Source organism: Paroedura picta, chromosome 11, assembly GCF_049243985.1.
Source record: "Paroedura picta isolate Pp20150507F chromosome 11, Ppicta_v3.0, whole genome shotgun sequence".
In the NCBI taxonomy this organism is placed as follows: Eukaryota; Metazoa; Chordata; class Lepidosauria; order Squamata; family Gekkonidae; genus Paroedura; species Paroedura picta.
In genome coordinates this window covers 44313661-44331948 of record NC_135379.1, presented here as the reverse complement: position 1 = coordinate 44331948, position 18288 = coordinate 44313661, and the positions used below count along the sequence as shown (strand labels likewise).

Genomic DNA, 18288 nt, shown 5'->3' with positions numbered 1-18288 from the left:
CAATTAAGTCCCTGAAAATATTTTCTCACAAACCTCAAGTTACGCGGTGCTGCCTAGCTGGTTCTCTCTCCCTTCCCCTCCCGTTTGCTTTATCTTTTGTCTGCAGTCTTCAGCCAGGTTAAAGTGGTGGCTGCTGGCAGGGTTTAAATAGGCCAAGATAAGTGCAGCACCCAAATACATAAAAGAATTGTATAGAAAGAGAGGAGAGAGACCTGCCTAACTGTTGCCTTCATTCATTCTGTCTGTCCAGGAGGCAAGCAGAGAGGAAGTGTGCATCAGAAAGTTCCTATTCCAACTATGCTAAGTATACATCGCTTTACGTTCCCCTTGCAGGATATCCTTCATATGCTTTTGAATCATGCAAGCTGTAAATCTTGCTTATTCCAAGAGGGGTAAGAGTGTCAGGCTAAGATCTGAAACACCCAGATTGAACATGTGTGTGTGTGTGTACTCTGTTTCTTAAGTCATGCTTTGTTTCCAGGAAGTCATTCCTGGCATGTTGGGAAGGCTGCTCGTGATAACAGCCTTCTGAAAAGATATGACTTCCAAGCCTCTAGGCTGACGGTGCCAGTGTTGCTCATCTGCAATACCGCTTCATGGATCATCTCATTAACAGTCCTACATCGGCCTGCTTCTCAGCTCAGACTGCAGGGAGGAACTCATTCTCTGCATGTACAAAATAGGGTTGCCACAGTGCCCTCCTAGAACCATAGAATAATAGAGTTGGAAGGGACCTAAAGGGTCATCTAGTCCAACCCCCTGCACTATGCAGGACACTCATAACCCTATCGCTCATCCACTGTAACCTGCCACCCCTTGAACCTTCACAGAATCAGCCTGTCGGATGGCTATCCAGCCTCTGTTTAAAAATTTCCAAAGATGGAGAACCCACCACCTCCCGAGGAAGCCTGTTCCACTGAGAAACTGTTCTAACTGTCAGGAACTTCTTCTGGATGTCTAGATGGAATTTCTTTTGAATTAATTTCATCCCATTGGTTCTGGTCTGTCCCTCTGGGGCAAGAGAGAACAACTCTGCTCCATCTGCTATATGGCACCCTTTTAAATACTTGAAGATGGCTATCAGATCCCTTCTCAGTCTTTTGACCATAGAGGAGCTCCTAAAATAATTGTCCAGGCTTCAAGGAACCCTGGAAATGAAGTCAGCTGGCCAAGCCTCCCTTCCACCCCCCCCCCATGTTACGTATCATCGGACATGACATCACCACCTGCATTAACACACAGGCTCGAGGAGGACAGGGGAGAGAGACAGGATGCTGTTTAAGGTGAGAGTAGGCATGCAGGTTCTGCCCCCACCCAGGTGCAGAAATGAGAGGACTTACACCTGGGAGGGGAAGCAATGAGTTTTGTAGCTTGTGGCCCGGTCCATTAAGGAAGGAGGGGAAACGCTGTGGACCCCCTCCGGAACTTCCACGGACTCTTGCGGATCTGCAGACCCCCGCTTGGGAATCCCTGGGCTGGAGGATGGCATACCTAATAGAAAACAAGGGAAAGGGTAGATTAGGTTAGAGGCCTTCTAGCTTTTTATGCCCCCCCCCCACGTGGAGGAGAACCCAGTTGTCTGAATGCTTCCACACACCCGGCAGTCTAAAGCAGGGGTAGTCAACCTGTGGTCTTCCAGATGTTCATGGACTACAATTCCCATGAGCCCCTGCCAGCAAACTCTGGCAGGGGCTCATGGGAATTGTAGTCCATGAGCATCTGGAGGCCCACAGGTTGACTACCCCTGGTCTAAAGTATTGCTTTACCCTCCTACAACCATTAGATTTGTAAAGGTAGGTTTAGAAGTGTGCAGGTATAATGCCGTGCAAAATTAAAGGCCAGGGGAACTGCTGAATAACATTTCCAGGCCCAGAGATCAGCTGCAGCATTTCAGTCCCGAGTGAAAACAAAGCAAGTTATGCAAAACAGGAAATGGTGCAGGATGGAGGCTTGGCTTGCCAAATGTATGCCGTCCAGCAGCCCACGGCAGAGATTTCACTGCAGCTTCAAACAGCATCCCAAACCCCAGTTACTGCCCGGGTGACACGTTTTTCATTCACAAATATTTCAACCTTCAGATGTTTTAAACTGATCCTCCTTTGTGACAGATGGAGATTTAAATCCCATCAGATGAGCTTAGTGGCAGCCACTTCTTTACGGGGAATGGGGAGAATATGAATGCAGAAATTTCATAATACGTAAAAGTTGGGCCCGGCAGGGGGTGGGGTCGTAATCACCAAGAACAGTTATTTCGTGGGAAACAATGTTACACTCCATGCCTTAATTACAGAGCTGACTTTCACTTTATTCCAGTCCTAAAATGCCAGCTCCAAGTTCAGGGTTTTTTTCCTTTAATTTTTATGGGGAAGGGAGATGGTAGCCTTATATCCAGAAAGTTCTTCTACAAAGATCTATGAGATCTGTACATTTAAAATTATTCTTTAGCACAGTTTGGAAATCTTAATACATTCTAAACTACCTGAATGAGCGTCTTCTACTCTGGGATAATAAGATTCTGAAATAGCACAATAAAATCAGATTTTGTTGGGATAATAAGAGTAAGACCAACAAGAAGAAGAGCTGGGCTTTTCATACCCCGCTTTTTAATACTTAAAAGAGTCTCAAACTGGTTTACAATTGCCTTCCCTTCCTCTCCTCTCAACAGACACCCAGTGAGGTAGTGAGGTTGAGAGAGTTCTGAAAGAACTGTGACTGGCCCAAGGTCACCAAGCAGGCCTCCTATGCCTCAAAGAGGCTTACAATCACCTTCCCTTCCTCTCCCTACAACAGACACCCTGTGAGGCAGGTGGGGCCAAGAGAGTTCTGAGAGAACTGTGACTGTCCCAAGGTCACCCAGGCCTCCTGTGTCTCAAAGTAGCTTCCAAACGCCTTCCCTTCCTCTACCCACAAAAGACCCCCTGTGAGGTCGGTGGGCTGGAGTGAACTCTGAGGGAATCGTGACTGGCCCAAGGTCACCCAGCTGGCTGCTTGCAGAAGAATGGGGAATCAAACCTTAACCACTAAGTCCAGCTGGATTTCTATGCCTAAAAGCATTTTGTTCTGCAGAATGTGTTTGCTCCATGTACTTTGACAGCTGTTCAGAATTAGGACGGAGACAGACTTGCTGAGGTCATACAGGACAAAAAGCAGGGCTGTATTGCAAGCAGCAAGAGCAGAGGGATCCGTTCAGAGATGGCATCTGTACAGCGGCGCTCTCCAGAGCCTTCTGCTTGAGTGCCAGAGCCTCTTCAGACTTCCCGTTTCCAGGCAACCCTCCTGAGGCTGCCTTCTGCTTTGGTCCATCAAAGTCACTACTGCCTACTCAGCCTGGCAGTTTTTCTCCTGGGTCTACTGATCAGTTCCACTGTCTGGATCCGACAGACAGGAGGAGGAAGAAGAAGAAGAAGAAGAAGAAGAAGAAGAAGAAGAAGAAGAAGAAGAAGAAGAGTTGGTTCTTATATGCCGCTTTTCTCTCCCCGAAGGAGGCTCAAAGTGGCTTACAGTCACCTTCCCTTTCCTCTCCCCACAACAGACACCCTGTGAGGTGGGTGAGGCTGAGAGAGCCCTGATATCACTGCTTGGTCCACCAAATTATCCCAGAGTAGAAGGATCTGACCACACACTGGTCAATTGCGTTCCCAGAATTACAATCCTGCCTTGGACCTGGTGGAAGAATATGACGAACAGTGGAGTTATTTTATGGACTATCTCAAGAAAGGAAGTCAGGTGTACTAAATATCTTATAAGGCAGTGGTCCCCAACCCCCAGTCCGGGGACCGGGACCGGTCCGTGGATCAGTTGGTACCGGTCAGCGGCTTCTCCTTGTCCTCTTCCCCGGCTGCTGCCTCAGGGGCTGCCCTGCCACTCTGCCGCCGGCTCATCTTTGGTGCTCTCCGGTGGCTGCCATGGCTGGGTCTTCCCCTCGGCGTGGCACTGGACAGCTGCTGTTGGCAGCATCCCCCCAGCGGGTGATGGGAAGTCGGGCGCCAGCGGGAAAGCAAGTGGAGCAGGGGCTCAGGCAGCAATGGCGACGTCCCTCGGCAAAAGACTAGACTCCCTGGGCCTCAAGCGTTGACCGGTCCCCAGTGATAAAAAGGTTGGGGACCACTGTTATATGGAACAGCACAGACAGAGTGAGGAGGACCATTTATTCTATTTTTCTCTATTGTGCAACGATATTCTTTGCAGTGTTAATTTAGTTAGCTGTTTTTTGCCTGTTAATTCATCAATGTTATAAATAACATTTAAAAATTTCAGAAAAAGAAAAGAAATTAGGGTGTACGTAAAAAAAGAAACAAACAGTAAATCATCAGCCCTGATGAGTCCTGATGCCAAGGGTCTGTCTTTGTGTGCCCCACCAATGTTTCTTCAGGTCACTGGGAAGCATGCCGATTCCTAAATCTTTGCTTCAGCTGCTTCACAATCCTTGTTGTGCGTGGAGAGCCTCATTCGAGGGCTGCCGGGAGGGGCCGAAACCATATAAAACACATTATAAAACCAAATAACCATATAAAACACCCCCACCCAGCGGCTAAGTACAAAGGGGACCAGATGCAATCAGCAGGATCATATTCATTAGCCGGTATCAGCACTTTGGAAATGAAGGGCTGTTCCTCTAATAATCATTAAGCATGGCAACTTTCTCTCCCGTTCCGTTCCCCCCCCCACACACACACACACAAACTGCACAACACTTTCCTTGTGCCAAAGATAATCTTCTTCTGTTTTTGGCAAGAGGCCTGAACAAGGGAATGTACAATGAAATTATGCTCTTCATTTGTGGGCATCCAGAGCAGAAGGTCACTGCGGTTTAAACAAGCAGCCAGTCACCTTCCTTGAAATTCAGGTCACGTGGGACTGGAATAAAGTTGCCAGTTTTGGGTTGTAAAATTCCCAGAGATTTGGGGATCCAGGCCAAGAAGGGGAGGGTTTGAGGGAGGGAAGGAACTTCGGCAGGAAAAATGCTACAGTCCACCCTGCATAGCAGCCAGAAGAACTGGGGAATTGAGAGAAGTTGTAATTTTGGAAGGGAAAAAAAGAAGAGTTGATATTTACATGCAGAGTTGGCTACATTCATAATTGCCATACATAGTTTCTCTCTCCCGGATGAGCCTCCCAAGAGCAGCAGCCCCTTAGAGATCCACAAGACCTTTGGGTATAAGTTTTTGAGAATCAGTGTTTTCTTCATCAGCTTTGCCTCTTGAAAGCTTCTACCCTGAAAATCTTGCTGTTTTCTCAGGTGTGAACCGGCCTCAACTGTCTCTTCTGCTGCAAAGCAGACCAAACAGGCGAGCTCTCAAATGCTTTCCTGCACCCAGCAGCTTCAGACCACTTGCGTGAGCTTTTCCTGTCCCATCCGCACAGGCCCATGCAGGGAGGGAGGCTGGGGTTGGATCTCACAAGGGGGGCAGAGGTCACTTTTCCTTGCAACCCAAATGTGTCTTTTATTCGAGAAAGGTGTTCTGCCAACTCACGGCGGCCGTCAGCAACACAGCGGCTGATTGGCTGGCACCTCTGCAGTCCCCTCCCCTAAGCGGGGTTGGGACTCAGTTCTTTTTAAAAAGTAATGAGCTAAAGGAGAACTGTGCAATTTATTTGAAAGTAAAGGAACAGGCAGCTTGCCTGAGGCGTCGGGAGGGAGAGATTGAGGGCTGAGCAGGTTCTGGATTACTTCCAGCAAAACCCAAGGCCCAAGTTTTTCATAGGCTGCTTTTGAGGTAAATAGTTTCCATTCCGCCCCCCTCCTCCTGGTCATTGTGCCCAGTGTGCCGGTTCTCATAGAATCATAGAGTTGGAAGGGTTCTCCAGGGTCATCTAGTCCAACCCCCTGCACCATGCAGGAACTGTTTCATGTACGTTCTATTTCATGTATGTTTCTGGGGGTGTTCATACAGTGGCCTCAAGTGCCAGTGAGGAGGACATGTGTGCGCCCTGCCATCTCTCAACTACACAAAGTGCCCCTTCAGTTGGTGAACATAAGCCACCTCTTTTGGCACCAGATAGCAGCTTCTGGGGATGATTAGACCTTCTCCTTCAGGATGACACTTCTTGGGGGGGAGGGGGGACTGGATGCCAGAGACGCTCTTCAGCAAGGTCCACAGGCCCTGGGGGTATCTTGAGAAACCTCTGCAAGAATTGTGGAGTCATATTAAGGCCATGTGGTTTGTGTGTCTGCTTTGGGACTTCCTAATTGTCATAGCTAAGGTAAACCAAACCCCCTTCTGGAAGGGAATGGAGGTGTGCCCTGGGTACGCACATGTCCATGTTTAATCTGTAACAATGAACCGATGAGGGTTGGTTGCCAGCTCTGGGTTGGGAGATTTTGGAGGGTGGAGCTAACAGAGAGCAGGGTCTGGGGTCTCTATCATGCTGTAGAGTCCATCTTCTAAAGGAAGCAATTTATCTGTTGTAATCCCAGGAGAAAGAAGAAATTTCTCAAGAAATTCCGTCTAAACATCCGGAAGAAGTTCCTGACAGTTAGAGGGATTTCTCATTGGAACATGTTTCTTCGGGAGGTGGTGGGTGCTCCATCTTTGGAAATTTTTAAACAGAGGCTGATTCTGTGAAGGCTCAAGGGGGTGGCAGGTTACAGTGGATGAGCGATTGGGATGTGAGTGTCCTGCATGATGCTGGGGGTTGGACTAGATGACCCATGAGGCCCCTTCCTACTCTCTGATTCTATGAGATCTAAGTGACAGAGAAATGACAGGGAAATCACATCAACAGGGCCTGGGCATCATTTACTTACTTACACACACACACACAAGTCACATCCTAGACGAGAGTCCTGAACGGGAACATTTGCTTTCTGAAATGGCACGGTGGTGACGGCAGCGGCATAGCGGGGTGCCGCCTGCCCCCTCCGGCTCCCTGCGCCCCGGTCCAGCACACTCACTGCCCTTTCCCCGTGGAGTTCAGGGGAACTCTGAACTCCCCGTCACAACACCCCTGCGAGGCTGGGCGCGTGCCGGGAGGCGACTCACCGACGGCCCCCGTGATTCAGCGTTGCACGTGCGGCCGGGCCGGAGAAAAAAGGGGGAGCGGGCGGAGGAGGGAGACCCTTCCGCAGCAGCCGCCCATCAACCGGGCAGCGAGCGCGGCCAAAGCAGCGCAGGCCCCGCCTCGCCCGTGCGGAGAGGGCGGAGCCGAGACGCCGGCGGCGCCTGCTGGGGCTGCTGCTGCTGCTGCATTCTCCAGAGTCCGGCGCACAGCTGCTGACCGGGCGGCGAGGCGGGCGCTGTTGCTACGGCCGCGGCCAGAGAGCCAGGCAGGCGGGCGGGCAGCGCTGGAGCGCCGGTCCAGGGGGCGCCGCACTCACGCTCGAGCGCGCTCGCTGCGGAGCCCTGCGCGGAGGCAGACGAGCCAAGGCGGAGTAGCGGCGGCGGCGGCTGCGCTCGTCTTCCTGGCTGCCAGGCGAGGGCTGGGAAAGCGGCGGGCGGAGGGAGGCGAGAGTCACACGTGCCGCCAGGGGAGGCGGAGCCGCGGCTAGAAAAGGAGCCGCGCAGCGCTGATCGGGCTCGGTGCAGCCCCGGCGGGATACTCCAGCCGTAGCCCGGGAGAGCCGCCTCCGCCGCCGGACAAGACACTCTTGCCTCGTCGGCCTCTTCCCTCCCCTCCCCTCCGTTGCGGCGCGTGGAGCTTGGCTGGCCCGGCCGCCGGTCGCAGGATGAGCGGCGCCGGGAGCGCCCGGGCAGCCTCGCCTCCCGCCGTCGCCTCCCGCCGGCTCCCGGGGCGCGCTTGGTGAAGGCGTCTCCCGGGCGGGAGCGGCGGCGGGCGCCATGGGGGGCAACCTGGGCTGCCACCGCGCCATCCCGCGGGACCCGTCGGACCTGTGCCACAGCCGCAAGTTCAGCGCCGCCTGCAACTTCAGCCACATCCTGGTCAACCAGGAGCGGCTCAACATCAACACGGCCACGGAGGAGGAGCTCATGACCCTGCCCGGCGTCACCCGCGCCGTGGCCCAGAACATCGTGGAGTACCGCGAGTACATCGGGGGCTTCAAGAAGGTGGAGGACCTGGCGCTGGTCAGCGGGGTGGGCGCCGCCAAGCTGGAGCAGGTCAAGTTCGAGATCTGCGTGGGCAGCAAGGGCAACTCGGCCCAGCACTCGCCCACCTCGCTGCGCAGGGACCAGGCCCTGGACCACCTGTCGGCCGCCAAGGTCAACATCAACACGGCCACCTCGGCCCAGCTGCTCAGCGTCCGCGGCATCACCGAGAAGATCGCCCAGAGCATCGTGGAGTACCGCAAGGAGCACGGGCCCTTCAAGAGCATCGAGGACCTGGTCAGGATGGACTGCATCAACTCCTCCCTGCTGGACAGGATCCGGCACCAGATCTTCGCCGAGAGGTCCAGGCCGCCCTCCACCAACACCAACGGCGGCCTCAACTTCACTGTCAAGCCGCACCCCAGCCCCACCTCCCTCAGCCTCCAGAGCGAGGACTTGGATTTACCGCCGGGCGGGCCCACTCAGATTATCTCCACCCGGCCCAGTGTGGAGATGTTTGGGGGGACCAGAGACGGGAGGCCCGTCCTGAGGGTGGCCACTTGGAACCTGCAAAGCTGCTCCGTTGAAAAAGCCAACAACCCTGGGGTGCGAGAGGTCGTGTGCATGACCGTTCTGGAAAACAGGTATGAGCCCTCACCTGGACATCTGAGGCAATATTTACATTCCCCCTCCCCCGCCGCCCCGTTCTTGCTTGCTTCAGCTCTTCCACACCTACCCATGGGGGATGCTACCTGTTCGGCAAGTGATATAGCCTTATCCGTAGACCCTTAAGGATCTCTGTGCAATTGTGCCACCATTGTACATAATCAATGAATACATGTGCCTTGTGTCACGTGTGCAGGATCGTTTGAACCCGAGCGCATAGAGCGGAAACCTTGCCATAGTCAGTTTCATTCCGAAATTTGCTTCTTTAGTCATGCGCCCAGCTCAGTATTGCACATGCTGTAATGTTCATTATAGAACAGTTGGACTGTCTGTTCCCGGTGTGCGTTGCTTGTATTAGGACATTTCTGGTGGTTTACCAGGGGTAGTCAACCTGTGGTCCTCCAGATGTCCATGGACTACAATTCCCATGAGCCCCTGCCAGCATTTGCTCATGGGAATCGTAGTCCATGAACACCTGGAGAACCACAGGTTGACTGCCCCTGGTTTAGGCAACCTCTGGTGGTCACGTTGGGGCAGGTTGAAGAGAACAGCTTTACTCAGGGCAGTTGTGTTCTGTAGCAGTGGTCCCCAACCTTTCCGAGGCTGGGGACCGGCAGGGCATCGGGCCGCGCCCCCGCGGACCGCGCCCGTGCGGGCCACGCCCCCGGATCGGGCCGCGCCCGCGGGCCGCGCCCACGCCGCGCCCCCGGATCGGGCCGCGCCCGCGGGCCGCTCCCACGCCGCGCCCGCGGATCGGGCCGCGCCCACGCCGCGCCCGCGGATCGGGCCGCACCCGAGCTGCGCCCGCGAGCCGCGCCCGGGCCGCGCCCACGGATCGGGCCGCGCCCACGGGCCGCGCCCGCGGATCCGGCCGAGCGGGCGTGGCCCGCACAGGCGCGGCCCGGCCCTGATTCCCTCTCCCCGCCTCCCACAGTAAGAAGCTTCCCGGGCCGCAAGCTTGCGGCCTGGGAAGTTTTTTACTGCGGGGGCGGGGCGGGGAGAGGGAGCCGCGGCCCGGTGCCATGGCCTTTGCGGCCCGGCACCGGGCCGCGGCCCGCAGGTTGGGGACCACTGTTCTGTAGCAGAGATGAGTAACAAAAGTGTTGGAGGTTATAAACAAATATGGGCTAAACTCTGGTTGTCATCAGAGCAAAAATCTGACTTCCAGCTGTCACCTAAATAAGCTTTGTAACTCTGCTCAGGATTATGAGGAGGTCCTTACAATAACCGACGGCAGGAAGTATTATGCATGACATTGAAATTTTTCAGTGCCGTGGCACCCTAGCGCCTGGGATCGGTTGAGTCCCATTAGAAGAGCCACAAGGTATAGATTTGGGTGTCCAAAGGACTCAGGCTTCTTGCAACACCTCAGAACTGAGGTGAATATCACAGGTGTTCAGGCAGTAACCTTTTAGCCAGTGATGGCCGATCCACAGGGGGTTGAAGCTTGCTGGCTTTTCTGCTTGTGAGCACCCTTTTGACACCCCCTTTTCAGGCTATGCTGCAGTTCATGGGGCCTGAGAGGAGGGCTGTAGAAGTTAAGAGGCTTGGGTGAACCTGTCTGGATCCAACCCACGGTCTGTTTGTATCCCCCTTGTTGTGCCTCTGTGTGTGTGTGAGAGAGATTGTCTGTGTTTAAATCAGCCCTGAGGCTAACTTGGCAAGGATGAGGGGCCTGCCTGTGTGCTGTGCTGGCAGAATTTCAATCCTCTTAGCCTCATTTTGGCCATGGCACTGCAGGGCAAAGGCCTCGGGGCACAGGGTGTTTGTGTGGTCAGAGTTCTGAAGAGTCGTCAGCCCCCCTGCCCCATGATGCCATGAAGGGGTGGCTGGTGAGAAAGAGGGCCTGCCATGCTTTTGACAGACAGACAGATCTTTATTACGGTCATAGACCAGCAAAGTCAAAATCAGCCATTTCGCAGTGACAAAAATTAGAATAGCCGAAAGCATGGATTTACTTAGACCAGGGGTAGTCAAACTGCGGCCCTCCAGATGTCCATGGACTACAATTCCCAGGAGCCCCTGCCAGCATTCGCTGGCAGGGGCTTCTGGGAATTGTAGTCCATGGACATCTGGAGGGCCGCAGTTTGATTACCCCTGACTTAGACCATAGATCTGCAAACAAATTAATTCAAACTGGTTGGAAAGACAGGGAATAAAATATAAATTCAAACTGGTTGGAAATACAGGGAATAAAATATAAATTAAAACTGGTTGGAAATACAATTGTTCCAATCGCAGCTCTCTGGGTCAGTTAAGTTTTAGACAACTTCCGCCGACTCTTCATGGCTGCAGCACAGAACCTGGCAACGCTAGAAGTGATAGACCAGTTTGTGTCTGTGAGGAGCAGGGAGGTGTAAAATTCTTGTTGGATGAAGAGTACTTTGGTGCCTGTGGATGTGTGTGTTTCCATGGCAATCGTTATGTGAAATGAGTGTCGTGGTGCCTCTGAAGTTCTCTAAGTGACCGTCTGATTCTTCATATGACGAGAACTTCCTTCCTGGCCGTCTTCCCAACACCACAAGAAAAAGTAACTTCTCTGTCTCTCTCTTTCTCTCTGCTCCCCCCTTCAAAAAGGCTGGTTTCGGAATATGGTGCTCGAACCGTTTGTGCTTGTGCCAAGGAAAGAATGCACAGGAAAAGTGCTGTGAAGAAGCTGCTGGAGATCAATGGGGTTGCATGCTCGCATTCTTCTCGTTTTTTTACCTGCACTGCAAACTGAAGCCCAGAAAAGGGCATTTGTTCATGTGTCTGCGGTGCAGAGAGCAACCTGTGCAGCGTGGGGTTTCTTGGGTTTTTTTGTTGCAAGTGTGACTCTAATGGAGCGATAAAGCTGCAATGCCCTTGTGTTAGAAGGAACTAATGGGCCATTCTTGAATTCTGTAATTAGAACCGTGCTGCAGTCCTCTTCTCTTACAACTGCAGGGCCGTTAATGACCCATTTAATGGCATTTGCTGGCAGGGGCTCATGGGAATTGTAGTCCATGGACATCTGGAGGGCCGCAGTTTGACTACCCCCAGAGCATATGCGAGCTTTGCATCCGTGCAGAAGGCGTTCTTGCCTTTGGGATTTTTTTTGGTGGGGGGGGGGAACCAGAGGAAAGGCAGAGGCTTCCTAAAAGCTGCTGGCCTTAATTTTACTCATGCATGCTAACCATTTGTACTGTGCCCCTCGGAGAGGAGGTTTCTTGGTGCGTTTGAGAGCAAATGGCAGGCAGGATTCCAACACAGCCCTGGGGAGTTGTGGAATTAAGCACAACTGCTTAATTTTGTGTGGATCTGCAGGTTCAATCATTCATATTTTGTGCTTCTAGAAGTCGGGGAAGGTGGCACATGATGCGTTGTTGACACTGTTCAAATTGACAGCCTGTTTTGTACCTTCAAACAACGGTAGAAATACCATTTATTAAGGCCCAGAGAGAAATTGCAGATAGATGCCCTGGGAAAAGTGAAATCCAAAAACCTTGGTCAATTACGCTCTGAGGCTGATCTGGTTGCATGGAAGTCTTATGAAAAGTAATGGGATGGGTGTGTCCTGTCCTGCATATCACCTTTCAGTTTAAAATCTGCGGTTATAAATAAACCCCTTTGACATCAGCAGGACTTCCACAGTATAGGGCTGCAGCCTGAATGTTGAACAGCCTGTTCAGAAATATGACGGGGCAAAGTCCTTCCGGGATTGTCCCAGTGGCAGGTGGCATCAGTTGTATTTGTTGCCTGACACCAGAAACTCCCAGCATCTAGAAAGCTAGTCTGTCAGGGAAAAGGCAAGCCTTAGGCAAGCTGGCTTTCTAGGAGAAAGAAAGTTCCACACGGGGGAGCATCCCAACATTTCCCCTCATCTCCGTTTGAACAGGCCTTTCCTAGGAACAGGCTCCGTCACACAGTAGCTCCAAATTTGTCATCTGCTGTAACTAGGGTTTCCCCCCCCCCCCATTTCAGGTAGGGTAAATGCTTGGATGTCATGTATGAAATCTCAGCCTAAGTTCTGATAATTATTGGTGGAAACATTCAGTGCCCAGCTTGATCATGTTGAGGAATACGACAAATGCTCAAAGGCTTCCTTATTTTCCTCACCATTTGAGAGTCTTGCTTCTCTACTGGGCCTTCCCCTCTGCCTTTCCTAGGATTTGATAAAAGGTCCATATGGCGTAGTGGGTAGAGCAGCCTTTTTCAACCTTTTTGCCGTGGAGGAAGCTCTGAAATATTTTTCAGGCTGCGAGGAACCCCAGAACAGGTGACAGACGGGTGCAGAAGTACAATGTGGGAGCCAGCCAGCCAACCGATCGACCATTTACTGTTTCCATTGCAGAGAAAGAAACTAGGCCTGTAGAGCAATGGGGCAAGTGGGCTCCAGTGATGTCTGCAGTGTCATCTGGTAAAGGTCACATAACCCCTGGGAGCTCCCGTGTAACTCCAGGATTTCCTGGAACCCTGGTTGGGAATCCCTGGATTAGAACCTCAGACCAGGATCCCGGGAGACTTGGTCCCAACTCCCTGTTCTCCCTGAAGCTTGCAGGGTGACCTTGGGCCAGGCACTGTCTTGGTTGCTTCAGCTAAACCTTCCTCTGGGGATTCAGCAGGGAAGGGACAACACCAGATGGTGCTCTGAGCTCCCTGGGGGAAGGGGAGGGGTATGAAGATGTAGTGGAGAGATCCTGAGATGCAGCCCCTTCATCTGGAGACATTCGGGAAGTTGAAGTAAAAGGAGCACTTTCACTGATTAACCAGCACTTGTCGAACCGTAGTGAAACTGCAGGAACACGGATGACAGAAAATTGACAGACTTCCTACTAGGTAAATTTCTGGTTGTTTTTTCCTGTAGAAATTCAGCTTGGGCCCTTTCACTCATGCTGAATACGGTCATGCCGTTTCAATTCACTTTGCTGCCTATTGAGTGGATTTTGCCCTTTGACATGGTAAAAATCCAGTTGCGAAGTGCATTGAAAGTGGAGAGAAAGTGCATCATTTAGTGTGTGTGGAAATGCCCCTGGCTTGGATGTATGCAGCCCCACAATCCTCTACCCTAACCAAAGCGGCGAGGTTACAAAAATAGATTGTTCAGGTGAGTCATAAAGGACAGCGGTCGCCATTGTCATCTTTTCCAAACGCTCATCAAACACCAGGGATTTGGAGCCCCTCCGGTTTATTCCGGCACAGTCCGTGCCCTAAGCCCTTTGGGGTTTGTGCTGTTCTGCTAGAGATCAGATGCATTGATTTACTTCATTTGTGCCTTGCTTCATTCGTACCTTGCCTTTCTGGTTCATCCAGCCAACTTCCATGGCAGAGTGAGGATGAAGAAGAAGAAGAAGAGTTGGTTCTCATATGCCACTTTTCTCTACCCAAAGGAGGCTCAAAGCGGCTTACAGTCGCCTTCCCTTTCCTCCCCCCACAACAGACACCCTGTGAGGTGGGTGAGACTGAGAGAGCCCTGATATTACTGCTCGGCCAGAACAGCTTTATCAGTGCTGTGGGGAGCCCAAGGTCACCCAGCTGGCTGCATGTGGGGGAGCAGGGAATCAAACCCAGCTGGCCAGATTAGAAGTTGGCGCTCCTAACCACTCCACCAAACTGGCTTTCAAACTGGATCTGACCTGGGAGACTCCAATCCAGGGTCCTGTACTAGTCTAACTTCTACACTGGGCTGGCATATCAGGAGTGCACTTAGCCCTTGGAATCACCCCCACCCCCACCCCCAGTGCTTACTGCGAAGAGCTTGCTGCTAATGAATATTTGGAGTCTGCTGTTTGAAGGGATTTGGCTCCAACCGGGCGCTCCCTGTAAGCCAAAGGGCACCTTTGGAACCAACCGGGGTCAGGAAGCAGGTTTGTTCTCTTTGCCAGATTGCCTTAATGTGAGTTGACTTGAGATCTTTATCTCCTTGGACTTGGTCCCAGTGAGCAGCCGTGGAGACAGGCGGCGGGAGTTCCCTTGTCTTAAGCAGTAAACCACCCGGCATTCCTGCCCTCCTCCTTTAACCCTGCGCCTTGGAGTTCATAACATGCCGTGGAGTTTCCATAGAGGAGGAGAAAGCTGATAACCACTGAAAGAATCGAATCTTTCACTCTGTTGGACTTGGCCTGAAGGAATATTTGCAGGGAAGCACGGTCAGTTTTGCCTTGTATACTGGATTACCCAGGGATCCTCAACCTGTGGTCCTCCAGATGTTCATGGACTACAATTCCCACGAGCCCCTGCCAGCGTTTGCAGGCAGGGGCTCATAGGAATTGTAATCCATGAACATCTGGAGGATCACAGGTTGAGGATCCCTGAAAAGGCTCCCATTAGTCCCATGCAAAAGCTGTTTCCAGTCCTTGGTGTAGCGGTTGAGAGCGGTGGGTGTGATTCCCCACTCCTCCTCCACATGCAGCCAGCTGGGTGATCCTGACCCAGCACAGTTCCTTTGGATCTCTCTCAACCTCACCTACCTGCTGTGGGGAAAGGAAAACAATTGTAAGCCTCTTGACCCATTCCAGTCTGGCTTCCTACCTGGCCACGGGTGGAGACAGCTCTGGTGGCCCTCACGGATGATCTCTAGAGATATCTGCATCTAGGTAGGTCAGTCCTGCTATTCTTGTTCGATCACGGACTATTAGCCCGGTGCTTAGCTGATGTGGGGATTCGAGGCACAGCATTAAAATGGCTGCATTCTTTTATCCAGTCTGCCTCTGTGTTCTCCAACCGGTCCTCCATAGATCCAAACAATGTACTTGCAGTGGATGCTCCATGTAGGCACTTGGGGGGAGAACCTGTTAGTGGCAGGCCCTGATATTTGGGGTCCTACAGGGAGCTACTCTCTCCCTGATGTTATTTTAACATCTACATGTGCCCCCTCCAGAGTTTAAGCCTGGGTTGGCATCCCCAGCTATCTCTGTTGATGGACGGCCATCCATCAGAACCCTGAGATTTCTTGACCAGACGTCTGGTGGCTCTGATGGATTGGCTCAAGTGGAGTTGGGTGAAGTTAAATCCAGCTAAGACAAAGGTCCTGTGATTGAGCCAACTTGCTGAGGGTAGCCTGGTGCAACTACAGGCTCTTGATGGGGCATGAGTCCCCTTGCACCCTCCACACCGGGCAGCCCTTCCCCACGGAGCATGCCGAAGGGGAAAAACACAAAGGCCATCTGGTCCCTGTATTCTTTGGAAAGGAAGGGGTTCCCAGCAGGGCCTGGGACAGCCAGCTTAATCAGAAGATATGAGGAAGCAAGGCAGTCTGTCCGCACATTCCAGACTTCCCTTTGCAAACATGATGCTGAGAAAATAGGTAGGCGTTTTCTTCGCTCAGCATAAAGTCTGAAGTTCTCGTTCTCAGCCCATGGAGAGTTGCATTCGGAGCAGTCTTTTGAAACTCCTGCTTCTGCATTGGACTGGAATGCCTTCCAAGCATCCGTACCGATATTACTCTACTGCTAATCTGTAAATGTTTCGAAGCATCAGCAAACAGCATAGGCTTCTGTTGGTTTATTTTTGTATGCTCAGCTCCTGGCAGAGCTTGGCAGAGCTACAAGGTGTGTCTGTTTTGCTCCTTATCTCTTCCTTTTATCTCTGTATATATTTTCCTCGACCCGTTCTAATAATACACTGGAGGACTTCCAAGATAAAGTCCCTGTAATACACAAGTAGAGGAAAGCACAGCCTTAATAACTTGAGCACACAGAGATCTCTTGAGCTCTGGAAGGATGCAAAATGAAATTGCCGTTTCAGAGCTGCACCCTGGTCTGCCTCTGTGTTCTTCAACCGGTCTTCCACAGATCCCAACGATGTACTTGCAGTGGATGTTCCAAGTAGGCAGTCCAAAAAAGAAGCAAAATTGTGATTGGAGGGCCAAATGACACATTACCATGTATATAAGTCAGCGCCAGGGGCTCACAGTCATATTGCACCTTCCAGTTCCTCCTGAGACCTCCGTTTCAAAGTTCTCTTGGACCTCGATTCAGATAGGGACTATGGCACAAGGGAGGAGGGGATCCTCTCCTCCCCTTCATATCATTTTCCTGAGCTGAAATGACACTGGGGGGCGTTAACTGGCCCACTGGGGTGGCATATGCAAGTATTCTGTACAAGTGGGCTCCCCCCAATGGATCAAATAACGTGTTTGCCCCAGTTCATTTCAGTTTGAGAAAACCATATGGTGAGGAAGGCAGACGGCCATCTTCTCTTTGCAGTAGTGATCTACAGATGTAACATTTCTGGAAATGTTGAAGCTGGAAGGGAAAAGCGTGGGTGGTTTTTGGAAGGAAAAACCCCCACCAAAATATTGTTCCCTATTGAACATAAACCATTGCTGCTAATTCAGCCACCACCACCAACAGAAAATGCATCACCTGTAACTTAGCATATATTAGTCAGCAAATTTATAGAATTTAGAAGTGTTTGAAAAAGAATTGCAAACAGCTGAACTCTGTGCTGCCATAGCAGTATGTTTAATTTTCCTGACCTGAGAAGTGGGCAAAAACAAATGTTGAAGACAGAAAACAAATTCTGTAGTAAACAAAAGGAAGTATATTATTTGGACAAACTTTCTCATGCAATCACAATCAAGAGTGTAGCTACTCCAGAATCCCTGCTCACCTTGAAGCTTAGTGGGTGACCTTGCATGAACAATTTCCTTGTGTGCCTCACAAATTATTATTATTGTTATTGTTGTTGCTGTTGTTGTTATTATTATTATTTGGATTTCTAGCCTGCCACTCCCAAAATGGCTCGTGGCGGGTTACAACATACATAAAAAACCCAATAAAACTCCCCTAGAACACTAACAACCCCATAAAATACCCAAACATAAGCAAGATGTCCACAAGTGGCGGAAACTGCAAATAACTGACCTAACCCCCTGTCCACCATGGGGGCAAAAAGGGGTTTTTGACCATTAACAACATAAGAGTAACCCGGGGGGGGGGTCCAGCTCTTCCTCAGCACGCCGGCCTCAACCATAAACCTGGCGGAAGAGCTCGTCTTGTAAGTTCCATCTTGTGAGGTCCCACGTATGTCATAAATTTGTTGTAAGATCCCTCCCCACCCCAAATCCTGGCCACTCTCAGCTCCACCCCCAAAGTCTCCAGGTGTGTCCCAGCTCAGAGCTGGCAGCTGTAACCAGGGGTTGACCTTGCTTAGCTTCTGAGATCCAACTAGATTGGACTAGCCGAAGAATTAGCCAGCTTCCAAGCCAGCTGTATTGTCTTTCCGGACTCCGAGAGTGGGTAGAATTGCTTTGTAAAAGGAGATACTTGTGGGAAGGTCTCTCCTGTTTACTACTTAAGAAGTCATAGACACAGTTTTGTTGCTTGGGTCTGTTTGGGTTTTACTGGTGTGCAGTTGAAGAGAATAGTTGAGGGTTAAAGTACCCGTAAGAATTTGTCTTTATTTTTTGTTAAGGGGAATGAAGGAATATCAACAAACTGGCACTTAGCTGCGTGCTCTCAGAGCTATGAGCAGTCTGTGTGTAAACATACTTGGGGACTTATAACTCTCCCTCACTAGTTGAAGGAAAGAGGTAAAAATTGAATCTATTAAATCTACAGTTTAGGAGGGCCCTCTGAAGTATTGCCACAGTAATGCTGTTGCATAGATCTTATTTTCCCCTTCTTCGTCATAGGCCTGTGGCCGCTGTATACCACATGTGTGCACGCTTTTCTCC

At 51.3% G+C, this 18288-nt stretch overlaps 1 protein-coding gene across 1 annotated transcript in view; it reads left to right on the top strand.

Moving 5' to 3' along the window:
* The first annotated feature begins 7182 nt into the window (after nt 1–7182).
* Nucleotides 7183–18288, top strand: part of EEPD1 (endonuclease/exonuclease/phosphatase family domain containing 1) — a 56955-nt gene continuing 45849 nt past the window's right edge. Inside the window, exon 1 of the mRNA XM_077303294.1 lies at nt 7183–8629. Coding sequence (XP_077159409.1) covers nt 7779–8629 — 851 coding nt within the window. The 5' untranslated portion in view covers nt 7183–7778. The remainder of the gene's footprint in view (nt 8630–18288) is intronic.